Below are 23,179 nucleotides of genomic sequence, written 5' to 3' on the forward strand. Positions count from 1 at the left end.
TAAAGTGGGGGTAGTAGAACTACCTGCCTTAAAGGATTGCAGTGGATTCTAAACCAGATTCACCGGGGTCCAGAATTCTCAACCAGGACTGACTCCAGAGTCAGTGTTTCTAGTGGATGCACTAGGCTGATGGTCATGAACTTGCCGTGATGTGTCCGTGTTAAATCACCTGTATGAGGCCAGACACACTCCGGCCAAACCTGCTGGATGAGAGAATGAGTATTTTTTGATGAGGAAATCCCAGGGCAGTGTTTTACAAACTGCTCTGATGATGAATCCCCCCCCTCCCCGTAGGAAACACATTTCACATCAAATAAGTGTACTTGCATACACTGAGAATTTCCACAAGATAGTACTTTTACCCTTACTGTGGGCAGTGCATTTGGATACTTTCTATGATTTCACACTCATTAAAAAATGCCTGTCACACCTTCGACTCTGATTTTCTGACCCACCCATGAGTCTGAAGCTGCAATTCAGGGGGCACTGCTTTGCTAGATCTTTAGAGAGAGGAGGCTGTGCTCCCGCACACCTACTGCAGGGGAGCTGTGAGCCGGGGGCACGGGGACCAGGCACTCGGGTTTAGGTTCTGGTTGCCTCCTTCTGTCTGATTTTCTGCCTCTGTTGGGTGTGTGCTTCCTTCGGGGACTCAGGTTTGGTTCCAGAACCGAAGAGCCAAATGGAGGAAAACGGAGAGAGGGGCCTCGGACCAGGAGCCAGGAGCCAAGGAGCCCATGGCAGAGGTGACGCCACCGCCTGTGAGAAATATCAACTCCCCGCCCCCTGGGGACCAGGCCCGGAGCAAGAAGGAGGTCCTGGAGGCCCAGCAGAGGTGAGGCTGGCTGAACCCAGGGCCTGGAGGGCTGGCGGGCACCCAGGATTGGGAACTCAGTGTGTCATTTTCCTTCACTGCCAGCCTGGGGCGAACTGTCGGTCCCACAGGGCCTTTCTTCCCCTCTTGCTTGCCGGGGACCCTCCTGAATACGGCCACGTACGCCCAGGCCCTGTCACACGTTGCCTCCCTGAAAGGTGAGTTTGGGCTCTGTTGCCTGCTGGTGCGGGGCGGGGGCTCTGCCTGCCTGCACCACCTCCAAGGGGATCATGGAGATGGTTTGCCTCTTCTGTTTTCTTGGGCGGGTCCATCCTTGCACCTGGGGCTGGTATAGCTCCTTTTCTCCTCCTGTCAATCACAGCCAAGGGTCATGAACAGCATCTGTTTCCACACATGCTCTCTTGCTTGCTTTCTACATGGCCTGAGGATGTAGGTGAATGTCGTCTCACTGCACCAGCTGCGGAATTGGTTGAGAGACGGCTGTTTCAGAAGGGGCCACTGCATGTTCACAGACTGCTACCTCCTGTCGGTGCCAGTTTTAGGTGCTAGCTTGCAGCTCGTGGGTGAGGCCTGCGGTGGACCGTTGTCCCAGCTCGTGAGGACCCTCCCCATACGTGCAGCCTCCCCAGGTGCCTTCCCTGGGGCCTCCTGATGTCAGGGGTTAGGATTTGTGGTTTTCTAAGATTTGCTGTCTTCTCAAAGGCTGTGGTTGTCTGAAGGATGGAAACCATTTGGGGCATTTTTGTCAGGTCCAGAGAGAAGGACTCTGGTGGGGCTGTCCTTTGGGGGTTTCTGGGTCAACCCTACTGGATGAATGGGTCCATCTAGTGTCTTTCAATTCTTGGCCCCAAACTCACTCTTCCTGTGAGGAGACCAAGCAGCTGTGCTGGCCGGGAGCAGGGCTGGGCCCCAGAGTTCGTCTGGGACAGTGAGTATTAGTGTTGGGGTTTGTCTGTCACAGCGGGTCTGGGAGATGGGGGTGCAGGTGCGGGCTGTAGGCTTTTTCCCCATAATAGGCAGTGGGAGAGGCCCCCCTAGGATGTTTCCTGTGTGCTCTGTTGTAGAGTCTGGGGTCTCCTGCTCTCGAGAGGTTCCCCCTCCTGCAGGTTGGTCTTGCACGTGCGTGTACACATGGGCGCGTGCGCACACACACACACACACGCATACGCACACTGGCAATCTGCATTGCAAATGTAGTTTCTGGAGCCTGAATAAGGGCATGATGGAGCCTCTCTAGGGAATCTCTGAAGGGAGAGAAGGGTGTTCTATGCACAGGGAACAACACGTGCAGAGTGCCAGGAGCAGGGAGAAGAACCAGGCTTGTCTGGAGAATGGCTGGTATGTTGGGTGCCCACAGGAGAGTGCCCAGAGATAAGGTGGAGGGGCCAGAGCTTGCAGGCCTTGGATGCCGCACTCCTGCATTTGGATTTTCCACTGTAGGAGGTGGGACCCTGAGGCCTGGAGCCACTTCTGCGTGGTCCAGGCAGCTGGGCAAGTCGCCGTGCTTAGATGGCCAGCATGGGTTGATGAGGTTCAGCTCCATCCAGCTCTGGACCCCGTGCCCTGCTAGTGCTTCCTTCAGCTCCAGGGTCTGTGTGCTCCAGGGGCCAAGTAGAGCCCCCTGCCACAGAGTGGCCTTGGGACATATTCACAGACACAATAGGCTGAGAGGGCACTGTGAAGATAGGGTCCCAATTGGAAGGGGCTTCCAGAAGGAGATTACCCAAGTGGGACTTGTATATCATTCAAGGAGCTGCTCTGGGCAGAAAAGCAATCCTGTGTCCATCCATGAAATTCTCTCTGCTTCGGTGAGGCCCAGCTCAGTTCCTGAGAGTAACCGTCTCTTTTATCAATGTTCTCTGCTTGCCCCACTCCAGCCTCACGAGTTGAAGGTGAATCCCACGTCTCTTCGCTGGGGCAGCTGGGAGGGGTCTGGGGCAAAGCCCAGGCCCTGGTGAAGGCCTGAGGTGGCTGAATGAGTGGAGAGAGGGCCAGGCTGCTGGCAGGGAGGGTGGGAGTGCCTGCCTGCCACTGAGAGGCTGAGGCACTGGTAAGAGAAAGACAGAGGACGGAGCAGAAGGAAGCAGGGCTGGTGGGAGGGGCAGGTAAATCTGTCATTCTCCTCTTCTTCCTTTACTCGTATGTACTCCCCCAGCCCCAGCACTTCCCTTGGGGCCTGACCTGTGCCTGCTTCGCTGGAAACAGACTTTCCTTTGATGGAGGGATGGGGCGTTGGGGTGTCAGGATTCGGCAGAAGTGATGGAAGTCACAGTGTGCTCACCAAGCCAGGGCACATCTTTGTGCCTTGTGGTGGCACTTGCTCGGGAAGCTTGCACATCCCCACTGGAAGGTCTTCCTGGCTACGATCAGGGACACGAGGTGTGCTGGGGCAGGTGACACACTCTGATAGTTCCAGAGCCAGGCAGGCAATGAGCAAAGTGAGTATGTGTAGGCTTTGTCTTTGCTCCCCCAGATACAAATGTGCTCTTGCTCATCTGGGACATGCAGCCGTCTTGGTCTATACGTCATTCTCCCACTTGTGAGAAAGGGGTGGGGAAAAGGCACGTTTCTCTACGTCAGAAGCAGTTATGCGAGGAGCACGCTAAGGGGCTCCCTGAGATTCGGCAGAGGTGGGCTGGGGAGCATTTGCCCACTCAAGGGTCAACTACTACTCACGTCAGCCGATGGTGGCCAAGTGGGTCTGTGGACCCTACATTGCCAGAACTACTGAAATTTCAGGAGAAGCTGGAAATCTGGATTTTTATTTGAAATAGTCCCATCTTTTGGCTCCGGACGCGCAGGCTCAGTGGCCATGGCTCACGGGCCCAGCCGCTCCGCGGCATGTGGGATCTTCCCGGACCGGGGCACGAACCCGTGTCCCTTGCATCGGCAGGCGGACTCTCAACCACTGCGCCACCAGGGAAGCCCAAAATAGTCCCATCTTTTAAATGTGACCTCCAAGTCTTTGGGCCAAATGGGTGCATCATTGGTCAGACCAGCCTGCAGACTGCCTTTCTGTGGGGGGCACTTCTCCTCCACCCCTCCCATCTCTGCTTTCTGTGTTCTTCTCCCTGCATTTGTAGCTCCTCCTCAGGCCTCCCCCGGCAAAGTTCCCCTCCTGTAGCTCATCCTGACCCCTTCACCCACCAAGGCCCTTGCTATCTGGCCCCTCTGAGCAGCTGGCTTTTTAGTCTCCGGCAAGCTAAGTGGTGTTGGAAAGGGAGGGAAATGAGTGATTATTGAAAACCTTTTCTGTCCTCTGCCCGGTGGTCTCATGTGTGGTCCCGCTTAATTCTCACGGTAGAGGAGCGTAGTAAACGATGTATCAGGGAGGCTCCAGAGCTGCACAGCAGGTCAGTGGAGCTGGGATGGCTCTGCGATAGCAGCTGGCATTGGTTGGGGTATCTTTGCATTCTAAGAGTGCCTGACCCTGTGAGGTGGCGGCACAGCCTCGCTCCAGTCCAGGTGGGCTCGGCCGTCCTTGGAGATGTGCTTGGGGGACCTGCCTCTGCCTCAGAACCTGGGGTAACAAGCGTGTACCTGCAAGTCAGGTTCTGGATGCCCCGGGATTCAACTCTCGACTGTTTTCCGGAACATTTGTTAAGTGGTTTGAGGCCTACATCTTCCAGGCTCTTGCAGCCTACGTCTTCTTCTCCGAGGGTTCCCCAGCTACAGAAGTTAAGTGCGTGGCCCAGTTTAGGCCCAAGAGAGGAGCAATCCCAATTTTCTAGGCTTGGCTCAGTGCCCGGACCTCTGGGCTGTGACCTGGCCTCCCTTTCCTGAGTTCACCCCCAGAGGTGGCTGGGCGGCCAGGTGCTGGCAGAGCTGGTGGCCTGAGCTCTGCTTCCTGGGGCCTCTGGCCAATAAGGGGGCCCCCTCAGCAAGCTGCGAGGAGCTTCATCTACGTGTGTGCTAGAAGGCACACACCTGGGCTTCCATACCCATCCCTCTTTTTACAAACGAGAAACTGAGATTCCCGGAGGGAAAGCCACTTGCTCACAGGTCACTCATATCAGCGAGGTCTCCCCTTTGAGATCTAGGCTGATCTCCACAGGATCCTGGTGTGCTCTTTCCTCCAGGCATGATTTATTCATTCATTCCTCTGGGTAGGCACCTGTTGGTAGGGGCTTTTGACCCCCGCCCTGCTTCTCTGCCTGGCAAGTGAGGACAGCTGGCGGTCCACCGGGCATGAGCCCTGGGGGAAGAATCTGGACTCACCCAGAGACCAGAACCATTGTGAGCTGAGCACCGCAGCCCCTTCCAGCCCAGAGATCCCAACCCACTTCTCCAGGCCCGAGGCAACTTGCAAATCATCCCCAAGAAAGAATCAAAGTGAATTTCAGCTTCTGGACTCAAACCAGTGTTCAGGTTTCCTTCCCCAGGCTTTGTGGTCCTAGTGGGATCATATGGCCCTGGACTAAAGACAGCAGGTGTCCTGGAGAGGCCACCATTATTCCGGCCCTGCCCCAGACAGCACTCTTTGTGTCCATCCCTAGACTCCAGACCTGAGACTCCAGACCAGGGCTTGAGGATCCAAGCCAAGGCTGAGATGTGCTACACCAGCACCCGGCCTGGGTGTGAGGGGAATCCGGGCTCCCAGTGTCGAGGCAGGATCAGTTCTCCCTGGGGGCACATGGAGCACCCCAGCGAGTGCTCCCAGAGCTAACTGCCTGCAGAGCATTCTATAGAGCTACAAGTCGAAGGACTCTGAGTTGGGGGTCCTGGTCTTTCGGTTCTATGTGTTGTTGTGACAGATGTGAAGTCTCTTCCTGGGAAACATTGAGAGAGCCTCCAGGTGTGTTTGTAGGGGAGCCTGGGGGTTGTTGAGGTACGGTTTGCTGAATTCCTTTGAGTACCGGTCCTTGAAGTCCTTAGGTCCTCTAAGTAGTTGTTGAATTCACTTCCCTGGAAACACTTTGGCTTTGAATGTGCTCTGAAAACAAGGGCATTCTTGGAATATTGGCTATCAGCTCCTGGAGCAGGTGGCACTGGGGGGAGGAAAAGGGCAAGCAGGGGCAGATCGGGGTGCTGGATATAGAGGGAATGTGCTGGGGGGGATGCCCAAGAAACTGGACTCCCAGAGCACAGAGCTGTGGGGTGTCGTCAAGCCTTGCCTCCAATGTGAATGGCTGGGTGGGCTGGGCCCTGGCAGCTCCATGACTGTGGCCCAGAACATGCTGGTGGATCTAGACTCTGCTTTTTTATTTTTAGATTGTGGGGGAAGTGGCCCAGAAAAGGTGAAGAGGGGCTTCCCTGGTGGTGCAGTGGTTGGGAGTCCGCCTGCCGATGCAGGGGACACGGGTTCGTGCCCCTATCCCGGAGGATCCCACGTGCCGCGGAGCGGCTGGGCCCGCGAGCCATGGCCGCGGAGCCTGTGTGTCCGGAGCCTGTGCTCCGCGGCGGGAGAGGCCGCAGCAGTGAGAGGCCCGCGTACAGCAAAAAAAAAAAAAAAAAAAAAAAAAAAAAAAAAAAAAAAGAAAAGGTGAAGAGGAACAGGTCGTTCAGCTGCTTTGCTGAGCTTTAGCACCCAGACTGAGAAGTCAGTAGCAGATTATGGGTTTCTTAGGAAATTAGAGGCCCTAATTCTCATTCCCTGGAGACACCTGTTGAAGGCAGGGGCCTGGGGTTCGGAAGCAGCTCGAGAGCTAGGGAAACCAAGATGAGGCTGGAAATGACCCCTGGCTTTGGAAAATCTGCACAGCTCAGAACTGCCACAGCGCACACTGAGCTGGCTTGGCAGGTCTGCCTCAGGCCAAGGGGTGAGGGAAGAGACCTTCCAGAGCTTCGCCCTCTGCCACATCCTGTGCCAGGGGACTGTGTTCTGCTGCCAGGTCCCCAGGCTTGGGCAGGTGGCTGAGATGCAGCTCTGGGGCTGGAGCCCTGGGGACACGTATTCAGCAGGTTCAGTGTTGGGGCGTGTGGATGGGGGTGTTCACAGAGGGATGGGTCTGGCTAGGTCAGCAAGGCTGCTCAAGCAATCGGGAGCCTGGGAAGGGTGGGAGGTGGGGCCGGTGCCCTTGAAGGAAGGCCCCTTCGGGGTGGCTGGGTAAGCAGAGTGTCTATAGGTAGACGTGTGGCAGACTTGCCTCCACGCTCTGCTGGGCAGGGAGGTGTGGATGGGCATTGGGCTGTGCCCATCAGAGGGGGCCAGAAAACTGCCCACCAGCAACAGAGCCAGGTAACTGAAAACCAGGCACTTGTGGAAATTTCCTCCTTTAATTATCCTTTAATTATCAAGCAGTCAACTAGCACAGTAGCGTTGAGCAAGGGCTCTGGATGTCCTGCCTGGTGTGAATCCTCATTCTTCCATTCTCTGGCCATGTAAGTCTTGAGTTAAGTACTGGGAATCTCTACCTCTGCTTCTTCATCTGTAAATTGGGGATCTTGACCATCACAGGACTGGATTTATAGGACCAAATGGGTAGAGTGTGAGTTGGACCAGTGAGAGGTGTGAGTCAACACCGTTATTATTAATCAGATTCCTCCATTCTCATTTTCAAGTCACCGGGTCCCACTCATCTTTAAAAGACAAACTGAAATGTCTTTTCTCCCAAACTTCTCCCATTGTTTTTGAACTGTATCGCTGCTGACATTCACCTTTTCCTCGTCAACCCTCGTTGTTCTGATTTTTGGCTGTGATGGGAGCTCCTTCCTGTCCCTGGTAGGATTTGCTGGTCAGGGCATCCATTCCCTCCCTGGGGCTTCATGCAGCCAGTGATGTGCTTTGTACTCTGGGGTGGTCAGAGAGGGCCCATCCTGGCCAGGCATGCAGTCAGTGTGTTTCCTGATTGAGTGTTCCACGGAAACTTAAAAATAAAAAGGCAGCGGGACCCTACCCCATGAAGTCAGGGTTTGCATAACAATAATGGGTGTCCAGAGGAAAAGCCTTTGCAACACAAAGAGCTTTCCTGCACTGTCTTAATGGCCAGCCTCCTGTTCGCAATTCATTAATGCAGAGGAGGTTATTAATGGCCGAGGGAAGTGCTTGGGTTTGTTCCGGGGAAGTGCTGGCCACAGAACGGGCCACAGTCAGCGGAGGCCTTCTCCCTGGTGCACTTGGCCCGGCTGCCTCTAACCTGTGATTCGGAGAGCTGGGTGTGAGGTGGAAACTCATTACGGCTGCCAGGGGAGAGTTTTCATAACTCAGTCCGCGCTCATGCCCGGGAGTCACAGCCACTCTCCCCGGCTGGGCGGGGCATCACGGCTGACCTCCCGTCGGCTCCTGGCGAGGCCAGATGGCTCCTGTGGTCCCACATGCGGCCCGGGCAGGGAGGAGTCTGGAGGCAGACACACCTGGTCCTACCTCCGTAGCTGAGCTCCATCCATCCAGGCCTGGGAAGCCGTGAGGACTGACGGAGATGTCCTGACACGCAGTGGGTGCTCAGTCAATGCTAGCAATCAGAGTAGCAGTCCTGGGCCTGCATCATGTGTGTGAGGACGAGCAGGCAGGCGAGGGGCAGGGTGTCCAGTGCTGGGAAAGGGTCTGGTCGTGTCCTTCTTGAGAGCAGGGCCCCTTAGTTACCCAAGAATGTGCCCTCCCTGCTTCACGTTGGCGTTGGCCCTTGGGCCTCCAGGCCAGGGTAAAGTGTCCAGAGTCTGAGATTGGAAGGGCTTTATTGGCCAATGAACATTTGCCCGCCAGGGCTAAACTCAGAGCCGGAGGCAGCCTCTTCCTCCTTCAGGTCCCCTGAAAACATTTTCCCCCTAATTCTCTTAATCACTTTTTCCTGTGCTGTGATTAAAGAAAAAAAAATCACAGTCTTAATAAGCAATTAAAATTGTTTTATTATGAAATATGTTAATCAAAAACTCAGAAAACATGCATCTAGAACTTAATGAATGATTTTAAGCACCCATGTGCTACCCTTCCTTTGGAACTATGCCTGCACCCCAGAAGCCCCCGAATCCCTGTGCCCCTTTCTACTAATGTCACTTTTCTTCCCCCTAAAGGAAACCACTATGCTGACCTTTGTGGTAATGCAGCTTTGCCGACCACCTGCATAGGCATTCAGAAACACTACTGTCTAGTCTGAACTTTTTTGAACTGTACGTGTGTATACATATAAATGGAATCATACAGGTTGTATTTTTCGTGCCTGGCTACTTTGACTCGGCATTATGTTTGGGAGATTTATCCATGTAATTAGGTTTAGCTGTCAATTCTTAATGATATTCTGTGTACATGCTCAGATCATCTGCAGATAAAGATGGTTTGCCTCTCCCTTTCCAGTCCTTATACAGTCATTCCTGGGTATCCGTGGGGGATTGGTTCCACGACGACCTCCCCGACCCCCATACCAAAACCCACCCATCCTGAGTCCCTTATATAAAATGTTGTAGTATAATGAATGCAGTTGGCCCTCCATATCCGTGGATTTCATATCCCTGGATTCAACCAACTGGCGGATCGATTTCAATTGGTTGGTTGAATCTGGGGATGCGAAACCTGCGGATACAGAAGGGCAGACTATAGTTTTTATTTCTCTCTCTCTTTTTTTTTTTTGGCGGTACGCGGGCCTCTTACTGCCGCGGCCTCTCCTGCTGCGGAGCACAGGCTCCGGACGCGCAGCAGGCTCAGCGGCCATGGCCCACGGGCCCAGCCGCTCCGCGGCATGTGGGATCCTCCTGGACCAGGGCACGAACCTGTGTCCCCTGCATCGGCAGGCGGACTCTCAGCTGTTGTGCCACCAGGGAAGCCCTATTTCTCTCTCTCTTTTTTTTTTTGTCTGGCTGTGCTGGCCATAACCTCTAGTACAGTACTGAATAGAAGTGGTGATAATAGGCATCCTTGCCTTGTTCTTTTTTTTTTTCAATAACAGATTTATTGAAATACAATTCACATACCATACCATTCATCCATTAAAATGTACAACTCAGTGATTTTTAGTATAGTCAAGAGTTGGGAAACCATCACTACAATCGACCTTAGAAAATTTTCATCACCCAAGACCTATTAGCAGTCAGTCCCCATTTCCCCCAACCCTCCCTGCCCCAGGTTACCACCAATATTTCTGTCTCTATAGATTGTGGGCATTCTGCTATTGCCATTGTGGATATCTCATTGAATGGAATCTTACAATATCTGCTCTTTGTGGCTGATCCTTGGCTTATGCCCTTATTCTTGATCTCAGGGGGAAGCTCTCACAGTTTCACAATCGTGTTTGCTGTCTGCCTTTTTATTTTTAAGATACCCTTTATCAAGTGAAGATATATTTCTCTTGCCCTAGTTTTCTCAGAGTTGTATTTTAATTATTATTTTAAAAGATCATGAATATAAGTGGATGTTGAATTTCATTGAATACTTTTTCTGCTGCTGTTGAGACAATCACATGATTTTTCTTTCTCAATATATGAATACAGTAAATTACACTGATTGATTGTTTAATGTTAAACCAACTGGGCATTCCTGGAATAAACCCAAATTAGATGTGACATGTTATCCTTTCTATATATAGCTGGATTGGCTGCTATTTTGTTTAGGGTTTTTTCATCTATGATCATGAAGAAATTGGCTCATGATTTTTTTTTTCTTATAATCTCCATTCCAGGCTTCAGTATTGTTTTACTTTACCCCCCAGCTTAGTATAATAAAAGCAGCAGCAGAACTGCCCAGCTGTTTTATTATCTCTCCTGATTCCAAGGACGGGCTGGGCTCAGCCGGGCAGTTCTGCTGCTGCTTTTGCCTGGGGCGTCCCATGAGGTTGCAGTCAGATGGCAGCTGGGGCTGATACATACAAGATGGCATCACTTCTGTGCCTGGTGCCTTGGCAGGGATGCTGGGGGGCTGGGAGCACTCTCTCTTTCTCTCTCTCTCCCCATGGTGGGAGTTGGATGGCGGTTGGATCCTGAGAATGTAAAAGCAGAAGATGCCAGGTCTTGTTAAGACTTACACTTTAGGGGCTTCCCTGGTGGCGCAGTGGTTGAGAGTCCGCCTGCCAATGCAGGGGACATGGGTTCGTGCCCTGGTCCGGGAGGATCCCGCATGCCGCAGAGCGGCTGGGCCCGTGAGCCATGGCCGCTGAGCCTGCGCATCTGGAGCCTGTGCTTCGCAACGGGAGAGGCCACAACACTGAGAGGCCCGCGTACCACAAAAAAAAAAAAAAAAAAGACTTACACTTAGAACAGGCACAATGTCACTTCTGCTGTATTCTATTGATTAAAGCTGCTCACAGAGCAAGCCCAGACTTAGGTGGAGGGAACTGCGCACCAGTGTGAATACTGGGAGGGTGGTTCATTGAAGGCCCTCTCTAGAGACTGACTCTATAGGCATTGAGGATACTCTGGCCTCGTGACATGAGTTGGGATGTTTATTTTTGAACCCACCCAACTTCGCAATCCTGACTATAAGCACTTTAAGGGCACTGGCCTTATCTGGCTCACTTCTAGATCTTTCCAAGCCACTTACCTCTGCCCCTTACACAGGGTCTGGTCTGGTGCCGAGTAAAAGGTAGTGACGTTTGGGGAAAGAAGGAAAGAAAGTCGTGTTGTTCTGGCCCTGGGAGACCCGCCTCACTTAGGAGACCCCAGTCTACTGGCCTTGGCCCTGTACTGTGGGCCACTTGCTGGGCCCCAGAAACTGCTGGAGCCTTCTGTTCTTCATTCAGTACCCAGTGAGCACCCTACTTTGTCAGTCTCTGAATGGGGGGCTGAGCATCCTTTGATGAGTTAGATACAACCCTACCCTAAGGGGCTCAAGGCTGGGCGTGGGCTTGGAGAGAGAGACACTTGTGACACTCTCACATGCCCTCATAGAGGCCAACAAGGGCATGCAAGGTGTGGGGGAAGCCCAGAGGAGGGAGGAACTCTTTCTCTGTAGGAATGAGGAAGGTTTTCCAGAGGAAATGCTTGAGTTGGGCTTGAAGGAGCTGTAGGAGCTGACCAGTGGGTGTGGGCACTCCAGGCATCTGACAGAAGAGCATGAGCAAAGGCACTGAGGCTGGCTGGTTGAGGAAAGGACAAAGTGTGAGGTTGGATGGAGCCACGGTCCTTGGAGAGGATGGTGTGGCCTCAAGATGAGCCCAGGCTCTGGAGTCAGACCAGCCATGGCCCTTCACTGCCTCCTTCCCTTTAAAAGGCCAACTTAGGGGAGACCCCAGTCTCCTCATCTATAAAATGAGGGTCGTCATGGCCATACCCAATATTGCCTGTGGTCTGTAGGGTGTGTACCTCTGCCTGGCACACCCAAGTTCCTGGTAGGCGCTGGTGATTGTTGTTAGGGTTATGAGGATGAGGCCAAGAGATCACTTGGATCTGATTAGGGTTTGGGTTTGGATTTCTGGGGCAGAGGATCCCACTTCCTGCAGGCGTTCACTCCTCAATGGGAGAGGCTCTCAGCCTGAGGTCCACAGTGTGTGCAGCTTTAGGAAAGCAGCACAGCCTTGCAGGGGCTCCTGGCTTATTTCTGAAGGTGCAGGTGTTTGGGGAACAGGGCACCTGAGGGCCAGGACATGGTCTGTCCTCATGGGGGAGGTGGTTTGGTCAGCCCTAGCCTCTCGGTGCCTAGCCGATGTCAGGAAGGCAGGGGTGGAGAACCCCAGCACTTAACATTTGTAAGGAATCTCCTTGATGAGTACATTACCACCACTTCTCCAGGATACAGTGGGAGAAACTGAGGCTCAGAGAGGGGCTAGGCTTGCCCAAGGTCACACAGTGCCTCTGCCAGAGGTAAGACAAGCCAGGGACCCAAGTGTCCCACCTGCCAGCTCCCCACACCCTGTATTGATTCCGTTCCTTTTACAGGCCCCTGCTATCATTCTCTGGCTTTAAAAACTGCAACTCACTTTCCAGAAGCCATTTCCTATGGGTGCTGATGGGTTTGCCCTTCCTGCTAATCAATGGGGCCCTGGAGTGCAGGGAGCTGAGCAGAGGGCTCCTGGCTTGTGCCCAGAGGCAGCGGGGAAGCAGGCTGCCCGTCCAGAGTTCTGGCAGCCGCCGGAAGGAGGGAGGGTGATGCTCACTGGCATCGGATCACCTAGAACGCGTGTCCCTGCTGCTTCTCTGGCTGTGCCAGGGTCCTTGAATCTGGGTGCTGTCATCATTTGCTTGCCCCTTCAAAGGTATCCAAGCAGAAATGGGACATTGGCTCTGGCCCCGAGACTGGGTCACAGCATGAGGGACGGTCGACTGAGCCGACTCCTGTCAGGGAGCATTTGCTGAGTGAATAAGCAGATGTTGGGACAGTGCGTGCACACGTGGAATTAAGACAGGGAGGGATTTAGAGTCCACTCCTCCAGCATAACCTGTCAAGTTAACCTGGGGGTTTTGGCATTAATCAGATTGGGTAACTCTGTGATGACCATAGTTTTTCTTTCCATGGCGTATTGAGGAAGCTTAGAACCTGGGAGCTGGCAACCTTTGAGGAATTAAAATATGCCCCCTCAGTCAGGAAAGATAGACTCTCCCTCCTTTTCTCCCTTCCCCAAATATTCAAGTGCTTACTTTGTACCCAAATTGGAAATTTTAGCTCTGGAATCAGGGCTGTGTGGGTGGCGGTAGGTGAAAGCTCTTACCCTGCAAGTTTGGGAGGTGCGGTGGGTACAAAAATAAACACAACTCATGGTAAAGAGGCAATAAAAACCATAACACAGGTACAGGAGAAAGCACTTTGGGGGTTCTGTGATAGTAGTCACCCAGGAGTGAATTGGACCCTGTTGTGTATTTGATTACTGGTGAACACACTTAGCCACTGCATCTAAAAGTCTCTGCTTAAATACTGTAGGCGTCTACTAACACTGCCATCCAAGTATTCCTTGTAAACTGTATTAGGATATGGTATTAGGAATCACAGAATATGTTTATTCATTTATTTACTTTGCTCTAAAGCAAAAAAAAAAAAAAGAAGAAATGAACTGTAGTATTTATGTGAAAGGTCTCATAAATCCACTTACTCATTTCCTTCCATACTCTTACCCTTAACCTGAAGGTTCAACAAGAAATCGATGTGTGAGAGCTCTACTTGTAACCAAAATTATCGTTCATGTGCCTTTCTATGGTGAAAATGTGCTTTCGGCAGAGAGGAGACAGAACTAACTTAATTTTTCCTGTCAGTCTCTGTAGTAGATCAATTAAACTGCCAAGGAGATCAACTATTTCAGACTGTATTTTTTACATTAAGTATTTATGTTCAGGCCAAACCTTTAAAGCATGATGTCATATAGGAATGTAGGCCGATTCGATCAATTCAGCAGAATTTGCTGTAACTTAATGGAAATCTAACTGTGTGTTTTAATTTAGTGTCCAAGAGGTAGCAAGTTCTTCAAACAAAATAATTTTCAGGCTGCATTTGGGGGCTTGGGGGCTTGGAGGCTCTTGTACAGGCTTTGGTGATGGCACACGCGGTAGGGTGAGAGGGAAGAAATTGTGGCCTTTTAGGGGCTTTGCTGGCTGATGGTTGGTCGCATCCCATGCCAGGGATCACCGACTTCGATCCCGGCTGAATGGGAGATAGACAGAATGTTCCTGGTGGGTCTTCCACGGTCAGCCCTCAGCTTGATGTTCGCCAGTCAGTTACTCTAGTGCAGACTGAGGCCATTAGCAGTCGTGGAGTCTCAGCTGGGTGCTGAGGGTACAGTTCTTATTCCTTAGAAACCTCAGTGGAACTCTGCCCTGAAGGAGAGCATCTATCCCATCATTTGAATGAAAAGAGATGGGAAATCATGAGTCACAAAAAAGACACTCTTATTGTGAGAGTAATACTTGGTCAGTTTAGAAAAAGTGGAAAGAAAGTGAAGCAAAACCCAAAGAAAAATATAAAAATCATTCGTAATCTTAGCATCCAGAATCAACCACTATGAATATTTGCTACTGGTACCTTTGCTTTCTTCCCATTTATAAATATATATCGCTAATAAATTTATGTATTTTAGGGACTTCCCTTGCAGTCCAGTGGTTAGGACTCGGTGCTTCCGCTGCTGGGGGGCCTGGGTTCAATCCCTGGTCTGGGAACTAAGATCCTGCAAGCCATGCAGCCAAAAGAAAAAAATATTTGTTTATTTTAGAACTTATTTAGAATTTTAAAATTTTAATTAAAAAGTTTAAATTTATAAATATTTTCTGTTACTAAATAAAATTATATATTATACATACTTGTGACCACATATGGATATGGTATATGGCTGCACGTATGCATATATACATATGTACTATGCAAATATATGTATGTATTTATGTATATGTATATATATAAATATACATACCTACACCAAAATGGGATCATTTTGACTCACTGTTTCTTTTTTTTTTTTTTTTTTTTTTTGTACGCGGGCCTCTCACTGTTGTGGCCTCTCCCGTTGCAGAGTACAGGCTCCGGACGCGCAGGCTCAGCGGCCATGGCTCACGGGCCCAGCCGCTCCGTGGCATGTGGGATCTTCCCGGACCGGGGCACGAACCCGTGTCCCCTGCATCAGCAGGCGGATTCTCAACCACTGCGCCACCAGGGAAGCCCTTGACACACTGTTTCTTAACCTACTTTTTAAACCTAATATTTTATTATTATTTTTTTTATGGCACCAAATATCCTCCTACAACATAATTTTGTCATAGCTTCAGTGCGTTCAATATGGCGATTATAGCTTATTCAATCAACTCTCTAGTATTGGGTGGTTAGGTTATTCATAGTTTTTTGGTGCTATGTGACACATGGGGATGACTTCCTTTGTAGCTAATTTTTTTTTTTTTTTTTTTTTTTTTTTTTTTTGCGGTACGCGGGGCTCTCACTGTTGTGGCCTCTCCCGTTGCGGAGCACAGGCTCTGGACACACAGGCTCAGCGACCATGGCTCACAGGCCTAGCCGCTCCGCAGCATGTGGGATCTTCCCAGACCAGGGCACGAACCCGTGTCCCCTGCATCAGCAGGCGGACTCTCAACCATTGCGCCACCAGGGAAGCCCCTTTGTAGCTAATTTAATTTTTAGCCCATTGGTGATTGTAACTTTTTGATAGATTAAAAAAAAAGAAAAGAAAAGAAAACTAGAGCCCCAAGTCTGGAAATCTGGTTATTAAAAGATGAGACTTTTAAAGTTTGTTTGACTTACTCCTCAAGATTTTATTGGCAGAATAAATTTTTCTACTTTTTGGTCTCATGGAAAAGGCTTCACCAGTGAACCCACACAGCTGTGAAAACAGTGTAGGGATACGTAGGGTGGAGGAGGCTCACAGCACAGTCACGCATCTCGAGGCACTGTTCATTCTTCGTGTCCTCCCGGGGATGCTCAGAGCAAGTGAGTTCTTCGCTGGCCGCTGAACTGAATGGGTAACTTGAATACGCTGTGAATTGTGACTTATTCTTGCCCTTTATTTTGTATGGGGTCATGGAAATAATAATTGTTGCAGGACTTAGTGCTAGGTGCTTTATAGAATTTCTCCTAAGGTAGGTGTATTACCTCCTCTTACAGATGAGGAAGCTGGAGCTTGGAAAGTTGGTGAGAAGTCCCATGACTAGTTAATGGTGGAGTCAGGGGCCAAACTTCAAAGCCCACTTTCTTCCTCCACAGCAGGCTGTATCCGGCTTTCAGACCCCAGAGATGTCTTATCACCACTCTCATTTTATAGGAGTTTGATAATTATGACTTGGTTTTGGGGTAGACATTTTCTAAAGCGTCTGTCACCACCCTGACATAATAAAGAGGAAGACAGAGCCTCTCTCACGGCCGACTCTGTGTCGCCCCATCATTACTAGACGCAAGCTTTGTTCAGTTTTCAAAGCCCTTCCAAACGTCATCTCTTGTGATGGTTCCTGTTGTGGTCCAGTGACGGACGGCTTCCGGCCATCCCGAGGCGTGCTACTTTGCTTGCCTTGTACTAAATGGCCCCAGGTTACTGTGCTTGTTAATTTTGGGGGCTGTTTTATAATTTTTTGTCTCTTTTCTCAATATTACCCATTAATGTTTCTGCCATTACCTTTCAAGCTTGCTTTCAAGCTTGTGGCAGCCTTGTAAGACAAACAACTTATGTTAGCAGTGCACTCGGAAGAGTCTTTAAGCACGTGGTGAGGGCTTTGAGACTGCTTTTCATGGGAAAAGCGCATGCGTTTTGGAGTCTGGATTTTTTTCTCGGTAACTATCTGTTCATCTGCTGCCCTGAGCATTGCAAAGGATGCATCCCTATTTTGCTACTGCTGGTTTTCAGTAGTGCTCCAGGTTGATGAAGTTGTTTAGGCAGGGGCACGTGGAGAAATCTCGTATTGCTGTTGGTACTGTGAAATCATGGAAAAATCAAGAGTTAGGTCTAAAATGATCCTATTTGTAGAAATCACTTTTTTTTCCCGGTGTTAAAAAATGGTTAAGGGAGATGTTGGTTGTTGGACAATTTAAGTTCAATTGAAATCAATTGAAATTCTGAACACATGTTAAAGTTGGAAGGCAAACTTAGCTTTTTAATTCACATCCCACTCATTATTTTGTTGAAAGGGATTAAAAAACTTGTCCAATAGCCCACATTGTGCATGAAGATTTCTACAACATCCTGTCAAGGGAGCTTCAGGATATTATGACCAGAAACCCATCACCTCCCAGAGAGAGCCCACCACACATGCATAGCATGCTGACGGTAGAGAAAAGAAAACCCTTCTTTCTCTCACTCCACCCACTGCTTCTATTCAACCCACAACCCAGAGAGAGGCAGTTACCTCATATCCACTGTGCCTAAATGGCCCCGGTTCTTTCACTTTTCCCTCCTCCCCCCAGCTCCCTCCCTCTGGCCTGATGGTCTGACCATGACTTTACCCTCCCTTTTTCTGCAGCTTCTGCCTCAGCAACCCACACAATATGGCGTCACAGTGAACTTACTGTGAAGTCATATGGACCACATGCTCTACTGCTGAGACGCATCCCCCTCTCGACAGTTGGATCCTTGGGTGCAGAGCACAGACTTCACACGTTTCCCTGATAAACATCATTGAATTAGATTTGTCTCCTTGTTCGCCTTTCATCTTGTCTGCTGTCCAGATGGCCTCTCTTAGTCTTGCCTGCATCTGCCTTCTGGATCGGCACGTCTTCCATGTTCTCATCCAGGGAGGGCAGGTCAGTGTGGAGAGGAGGCGACTCCCAGTGGCTCATGTTTTCAGCATTCCTCCAGGTAGCTGTTCAGATGTTTTTGAGTCCACCTATGTGTATTGCCCCCCTTTGATGGACACTCAGCTGTTGTTCAGACTTGGGGTGTTGATGAGGAAAGAGGGTGACGTCTGTGAGGGGCTTCATGCCAAAGAGTTTTGTTGGCCTGGGTGCACCTCTCAGGGTCTGTTGCCCTGCTTTAGAAATGCCCACCCAAAGGGCACAGTGCAGTCATGAGACAGAGGCAGGGCTCAAGGGAGGTGTACAAACCGCGTGATGCTTCCTCAGCCAGAGATGGGGTGGGTGGGTGGGATCGGTTGAGGGTGCCTCTCACGGATGTGTGTGGGTGGCCTGAGGCACTTTGGGGGTCCTCACCCACTGGAGGGGCAAGAAGGAGCTCCAGCCTTGAGTGGTCCTCATTTTCCCCATGACCTTGACCTGAACTCTCATTTAGCTCTTACAGTTTTGTTTTTAAGAATTTATTTTATTTTAGTTTTAATTGTGGTAAAATACACATACGATAAAATTTTCTGTCTTAACCATGTCTAAGCATATAGTTAAGAAGTGTTGAATATGTCCTTATTATTTTACATGTCCTTGATATTATACATATTATACATCATTAACCGTCACCACCATCCATCTCCAGAACTCTGTCATCTTCCCAAACTGAACTGTATGCCCATTACACCTTAACTCTTCACTCCCATACCCTCAGCCTCTGGCAACCACCATTCTGCTTTCTGTCTCTATGAATTTGATTACTCTGGGTACGTCCTACAAATGGAATCATACAGAATTTGTCTTTTTCTGACTGGCTTAGTTCACCTAGCATAATGTCCTTGAGGTTCATCCACGTTGCAGCCTGTGTCATAATTTCCTTCCTTTTTAAGGCTGAGTACTATTCCACTGTATGCACAGCCCTTACAGTTTTAAACCAGGGTCTCCCAGAGTCGTTGGGTTCATCCGGTCCTTGGTTTCCCCGTGTCTAGCGTAGGGGGTGAACTAGGCGAGCCACACAGACTCTCTCCCTCCTGCAGCCTCCATTCTGTGAGTTAACTTATTTCTTTACCTCTGAATCTGGGTTTTGTGGGCCAGGAATATATTGATAGTTATTGGTGGCTTTCGCGGGGACTTGCCTGCTGCAGGTGTGACCTAGCAGGTGTAGGCTGTGGATCCAGGCGGCTCTGTCTTGTCCAAGTGGCACTTCTTCATCTTGCAGGTGACATGCTCATCACTGAGTCACAGACTAGTTAACTCCTTTTTTTTTTTTTTTCTTGCGGTATGCGGGCCTCTCACTGTTGTGGCCTCTCCCGTTGCAGAGCACAGGCTCCGGACGTGCAGGCTCAGCGGCCATGGCTCATGGGCCCAGCCGCTCCGCGGCATATGGGATCTTCCTGGACCGGGGCACGAACTCGTGTCCCCTGAACCGGCAGGCGGACTCCCAACCACTGCGCCATGAGGGAAGCCCTTTAACTCCTTCTTTGATGTTACATCAGAGCAAGGCCTTGCTGGGGACAAGAACCAGCCCGAGACATGCACGTTGAGTCTGCGCCCCTCTCGGGCTGGCCTGACTTGGGGTCAGCTGCTCAGGCCTGGGTCTGGAGACTGTGGCCCCTCCAGGTACCCCAAAGCCCATAGCCTCAGCCAAGCCCCCACTGCTGAGAGGATTCACTGTGCTCCGTATTCTGTTCTCTTCCCACATGAGCTCCCCTTGGGAGGGACTTGGAGGGGAGGAAGGCCTCCCCTGAGGGGAGGGTCCTCGCCCTTGGGATGGCCCCCCAGGCTCAGGGCACAGGCACTGTTCCCAGCCAAGACTGGGCCCACCCAGGGGCTGAGACTGCTGTCAGCGTGCGGCTGTCTGTTTGAGCCTCTGGGAGAAGTGCAACCATCAGGGTAACAGGGTTCGACCCCAGGTAACTTCTTGTTTGTTTCCTGCTGTGTCTGGAAACATGACCAGGCTAGAGCCAGCCAGGGGTGGGGGTTGTGGAACGGGCTCTCGGAATTTCCTGTGTAAACTGGGCACTTGTGATTCGTCTCACGCTCATCTTGCCATCTGCTGCCTGCTGTACTGGCCCCTCCATCAAAACTGAAGCAGGAAGTGGTGGCTGCACGTTAACCTCCTATTACACTAGAGGAGAAGGGAAAGGCCACCAGAAAGTTCTGGTCCCACTTCTTTCATGAACTGTGAGAACTTGGGCAGTTACTGGAGTCTCGTTTCCTTACCTGGAACATGGGGCTGAGTGATGCCCTCCCCTCAGGGCGGCCAGAATGGTGACGAGAGGCCACACGAGGTGCTGGTAAGGGTGAGCTTCCTTTTGCCTCTGAGCAGGCTTGGAAAGGAAGAGAAAGATGCCCAAATGTGCTTCAAGAGAGAGAAAGGAGCCTGGCTCCGGCACAGGGAAGCCTGTCCCCGGGAAAGGAGGGTGGTAACGTCCCAGCTGCTGGCATAGCTGAAGGCTGATTCTACACGTGGGCCCTGGGGCTGGGCGGCCCTCCCTTGCCTCCCTCCTTCCTGCCACAGATGTTTCCCATAGTCCTGGCCTGTCCCAGGCACTGTGCTAGGTGTTGGGGACAAAGTAGTGAATGAAGCAGAAAAATACTTGCCCCCTTGGGGGTTTGTAGGGGCAGGCATACAAGAAACCAGTCACAAACCATTGAGGATCCGCTCACCGCTTGTGGCCAGTGCCTGAAGATGTGACGGTGAAGCTCTGACAGAGCGTAACCAGGGATCCTGCCCTGGATGAGGAGGTCCCGAAGGGCTCCCTGAGGACATGATGGTCACATGGAGCCCTAAAGACAGAGAGGGAGCCCCAAGCCGGAGGGAGGATATCTTCACTCCCAGGCAGAGCTCAGCGAAGGGCCCAAGGGAGGGGGAGGAATGTGTCCTCTTTCCAGATGGAGGGACACACTGGTTAAGGAGCCAGCCCTCTGCCTGGTGTGACGACCAGCTCTGCCACTTACTGTTTAACCTCAGTCTCCTCATCTGCAAAAGGGGATAATCACAGAGCCAACTTCCTAGGATTGTTCCAAAGCTGAGATGCGTGAAGTCACGTTGTGCTTACAAGCGCGGCGCCTGGTACCTACACGTGTTTGCTCTAGTGAGTACAGCTCCTGTGTAGGGCTTCGCTGTGACGGTGGTTTGAGCATCTGAAAGGAGACCTGGGCGGCACATGAGAAGGAGGACGAGAGGGCGGTGGGGGCCCCAGCACTCAAGGGCTTGAAGGCCACAGGGAGGAATTTGGATTCATTCAACAAATACGGATTTTGGTCCAAAAATACTCCCTATCTGCAATGCTGCTTCTTCCAAAGCTGGTGTGCACTTTCAGAAGAGCCGAGGGGTGGGTGGAGCCTGGAGGGGCTGGCTTTGCTGGCCCCTCCCAGGTCTTAGGCCTCCGGGACAGGCACTGACTCCCAACTGTCCTTGGCAGGGCCATGGTGCACCGTCTCTTGCTGCCCTGGTGGGATGGGGCTCCGGAGCCGGCTGGGGGCAGAGGCTGTGGCGATGCTCGTCTCCTGCAGGAATCACACATGGTGCATGGGGCACCGTTTGACCTGTCCAGAGGCTCAGGAAGTCTCTCAAATTATGTCATGCCAGCAACCGTGTCCACCCACCCAGTCTGGGTGCAGGTCTGTGACTCCTGCCACCACACCTGCACTTGTGGTGGTGCCAGCTTTGCTCAACTGTCCCCTCAGAACTTGGATGGCCATCAGGACCTCAGGATTCCATGGCCAGACTCTCCATATCACCACCCCCCCACACCCCTTTCTCTCTGTTTGTCCCCATCTTGGAAATGACACCTCCATTCATTCATTCGGGTGCTCAGGCCCAAACCTAGGTGTCGTCTGTGAATCCTTCTTTTCCATCAGCCTCCACCTGCAGTCCAAGGACAATTTGCACAGGTGCTAACCTTGAGCATAAACCCAGCATCTGGCCACCTCTCATCACCTCCCCTCTATCCACCTTGGGCCAAGCCGCCATCAGCTGGGACTGCGTTATCGCAGTAACCTCCCCATCCTCTCCCCGATGCAGTGAAGCTCCAGACACTCTCTACTCAAACCCACTGGGGTTTCCCCTCCCTGCGTCCCACCTGGCCCTGGCGGCCCAAGACTCATCTGCTGTCCTCCTCCCCTGTAGCCTCTGGCTTTGGTCACTCGGAATGCCCTGCTGCTCTCTGAGCCGTGCTCTCCCCACTTCGGTGCCATTGCACTGGTCTTCTCCCCAGCTGTCGTGCTGTCTTCTGGGCCTTCACGTGTCTGTTTCTCTGACGTTGCACTCAGGTATCTACCAAGCATCACACTCCATTCCTGTTTTAAATAGCACTTACTGCCGCCTGCCTCTGCATGAGGGATGCCTGGGCTATGGTATGCCTCTCCACTGGAACTGTGCTCCATGAGGCCGGGGATCCGGCTGCCTTATTCCTGCTGAGTGGTCACTAGGGTCGAGACCAGTGCCAGATGGGCCAGTCATTGAATAAATGCACAGTTGAGTGTGACCTGTGAAAAGGGAGGCTCCTCAAACCCGGCCGGCAGAGGGCCCTCCCGGCCCTGTCCCTGGAGTGGTTTATGCAGTGCTGTCCGGCAGGCTCGGGGCCAGGCAACTGTTCCTAAGTCCCATTTCACACTTCGGACCTGTGCTGAGTGCTTTCCAAACTGAGGCCATCAGAGCTTCTCAAACCTTAGTTCACGGTGCCCGGAGGGTCCCTTGAACCTCAGGTTAATGTTTCGTGACTCTCCTGAGCCATAAAAAATACGTACCAGTTCTGTTCATTAAATGGTTAGGTCCAAGTAACTCAGTGAGTGTTTATGTCCCAACAACTTAGTAGCCATTTGAAAAATATCACTTATAAATTGAAAGAAATGTAATATTTTTTTCTTTTATTCTTAAATAGCTACCATTACTTTCTAATGGGATGTACACCAATGGGCTCTGCACGGCTTCTCTAACTTTGGAATCACGTTGGATGCCACCACCCCTCATTTTATGTTCCGTGTGGATTTTTGTGTGGTACTTGCAAAATCCAGCTTCACAAATGTATGACATCCTTGAAGGGAGTGCAGTGAGATCTCCTGTTGAAGCTGTGAGCTGCCTCGTCCAGCAGCTTCACGGTGTCTGACAGATGTGGCTGGCTTCCCCTTGCCTTTGAAAATTTAAAATATCCCTGCAGGGCCCTCGTGAGTTCTTAGGGGTGCTTTGACACATAGTTTGGGGTGTGTGACATTACTTCACTGGATCCTCATAATGATCCTGTGAGGTGGGGATCATTTCATTTTACAGAAGGAAAAGCCCGGCCTCAGAG

At 51.3% G+C, this 23,179-nt stretch overlaps 1 protein-coding gene across 1 annotated transcript in view; it reads left to right on the plus strand.

The window, feature by feature from the left end:
- The window catches only part of DRGX (dorsal root ganglia homeobox), a gene marked incomplete at both ends in the record, with an annotated part of 31,946 nt that overhangs the window by 8,243 nt on the left and 524 nt on the right, over positions 1-23,179 (plus strand). The window contains 2 exons of the mRNA XM_081239850.1: positions 654-832; positions 917-1,029. Coding sequence (XP_081095976.1) covers positions 654-832; positions 917-1,029 — 292 coding nt within the window. The remainder of the gene's footprint in view (positions 1-653; positions 833-916; positions 1,030-23,179) is intronic.

This window comes from Mesoplodon bidens (assembly GCF_964165515.1).
Source record: "Mesoplodon bidens genome assembly, chromosome: 1".
NCBI classification, from domain to species: Eukaryota; Metazoa; Chordata; class Mammalia; order Artiodactyla; family Ziphiidae; genus Mesoplodon; species Mesoplodon bidens.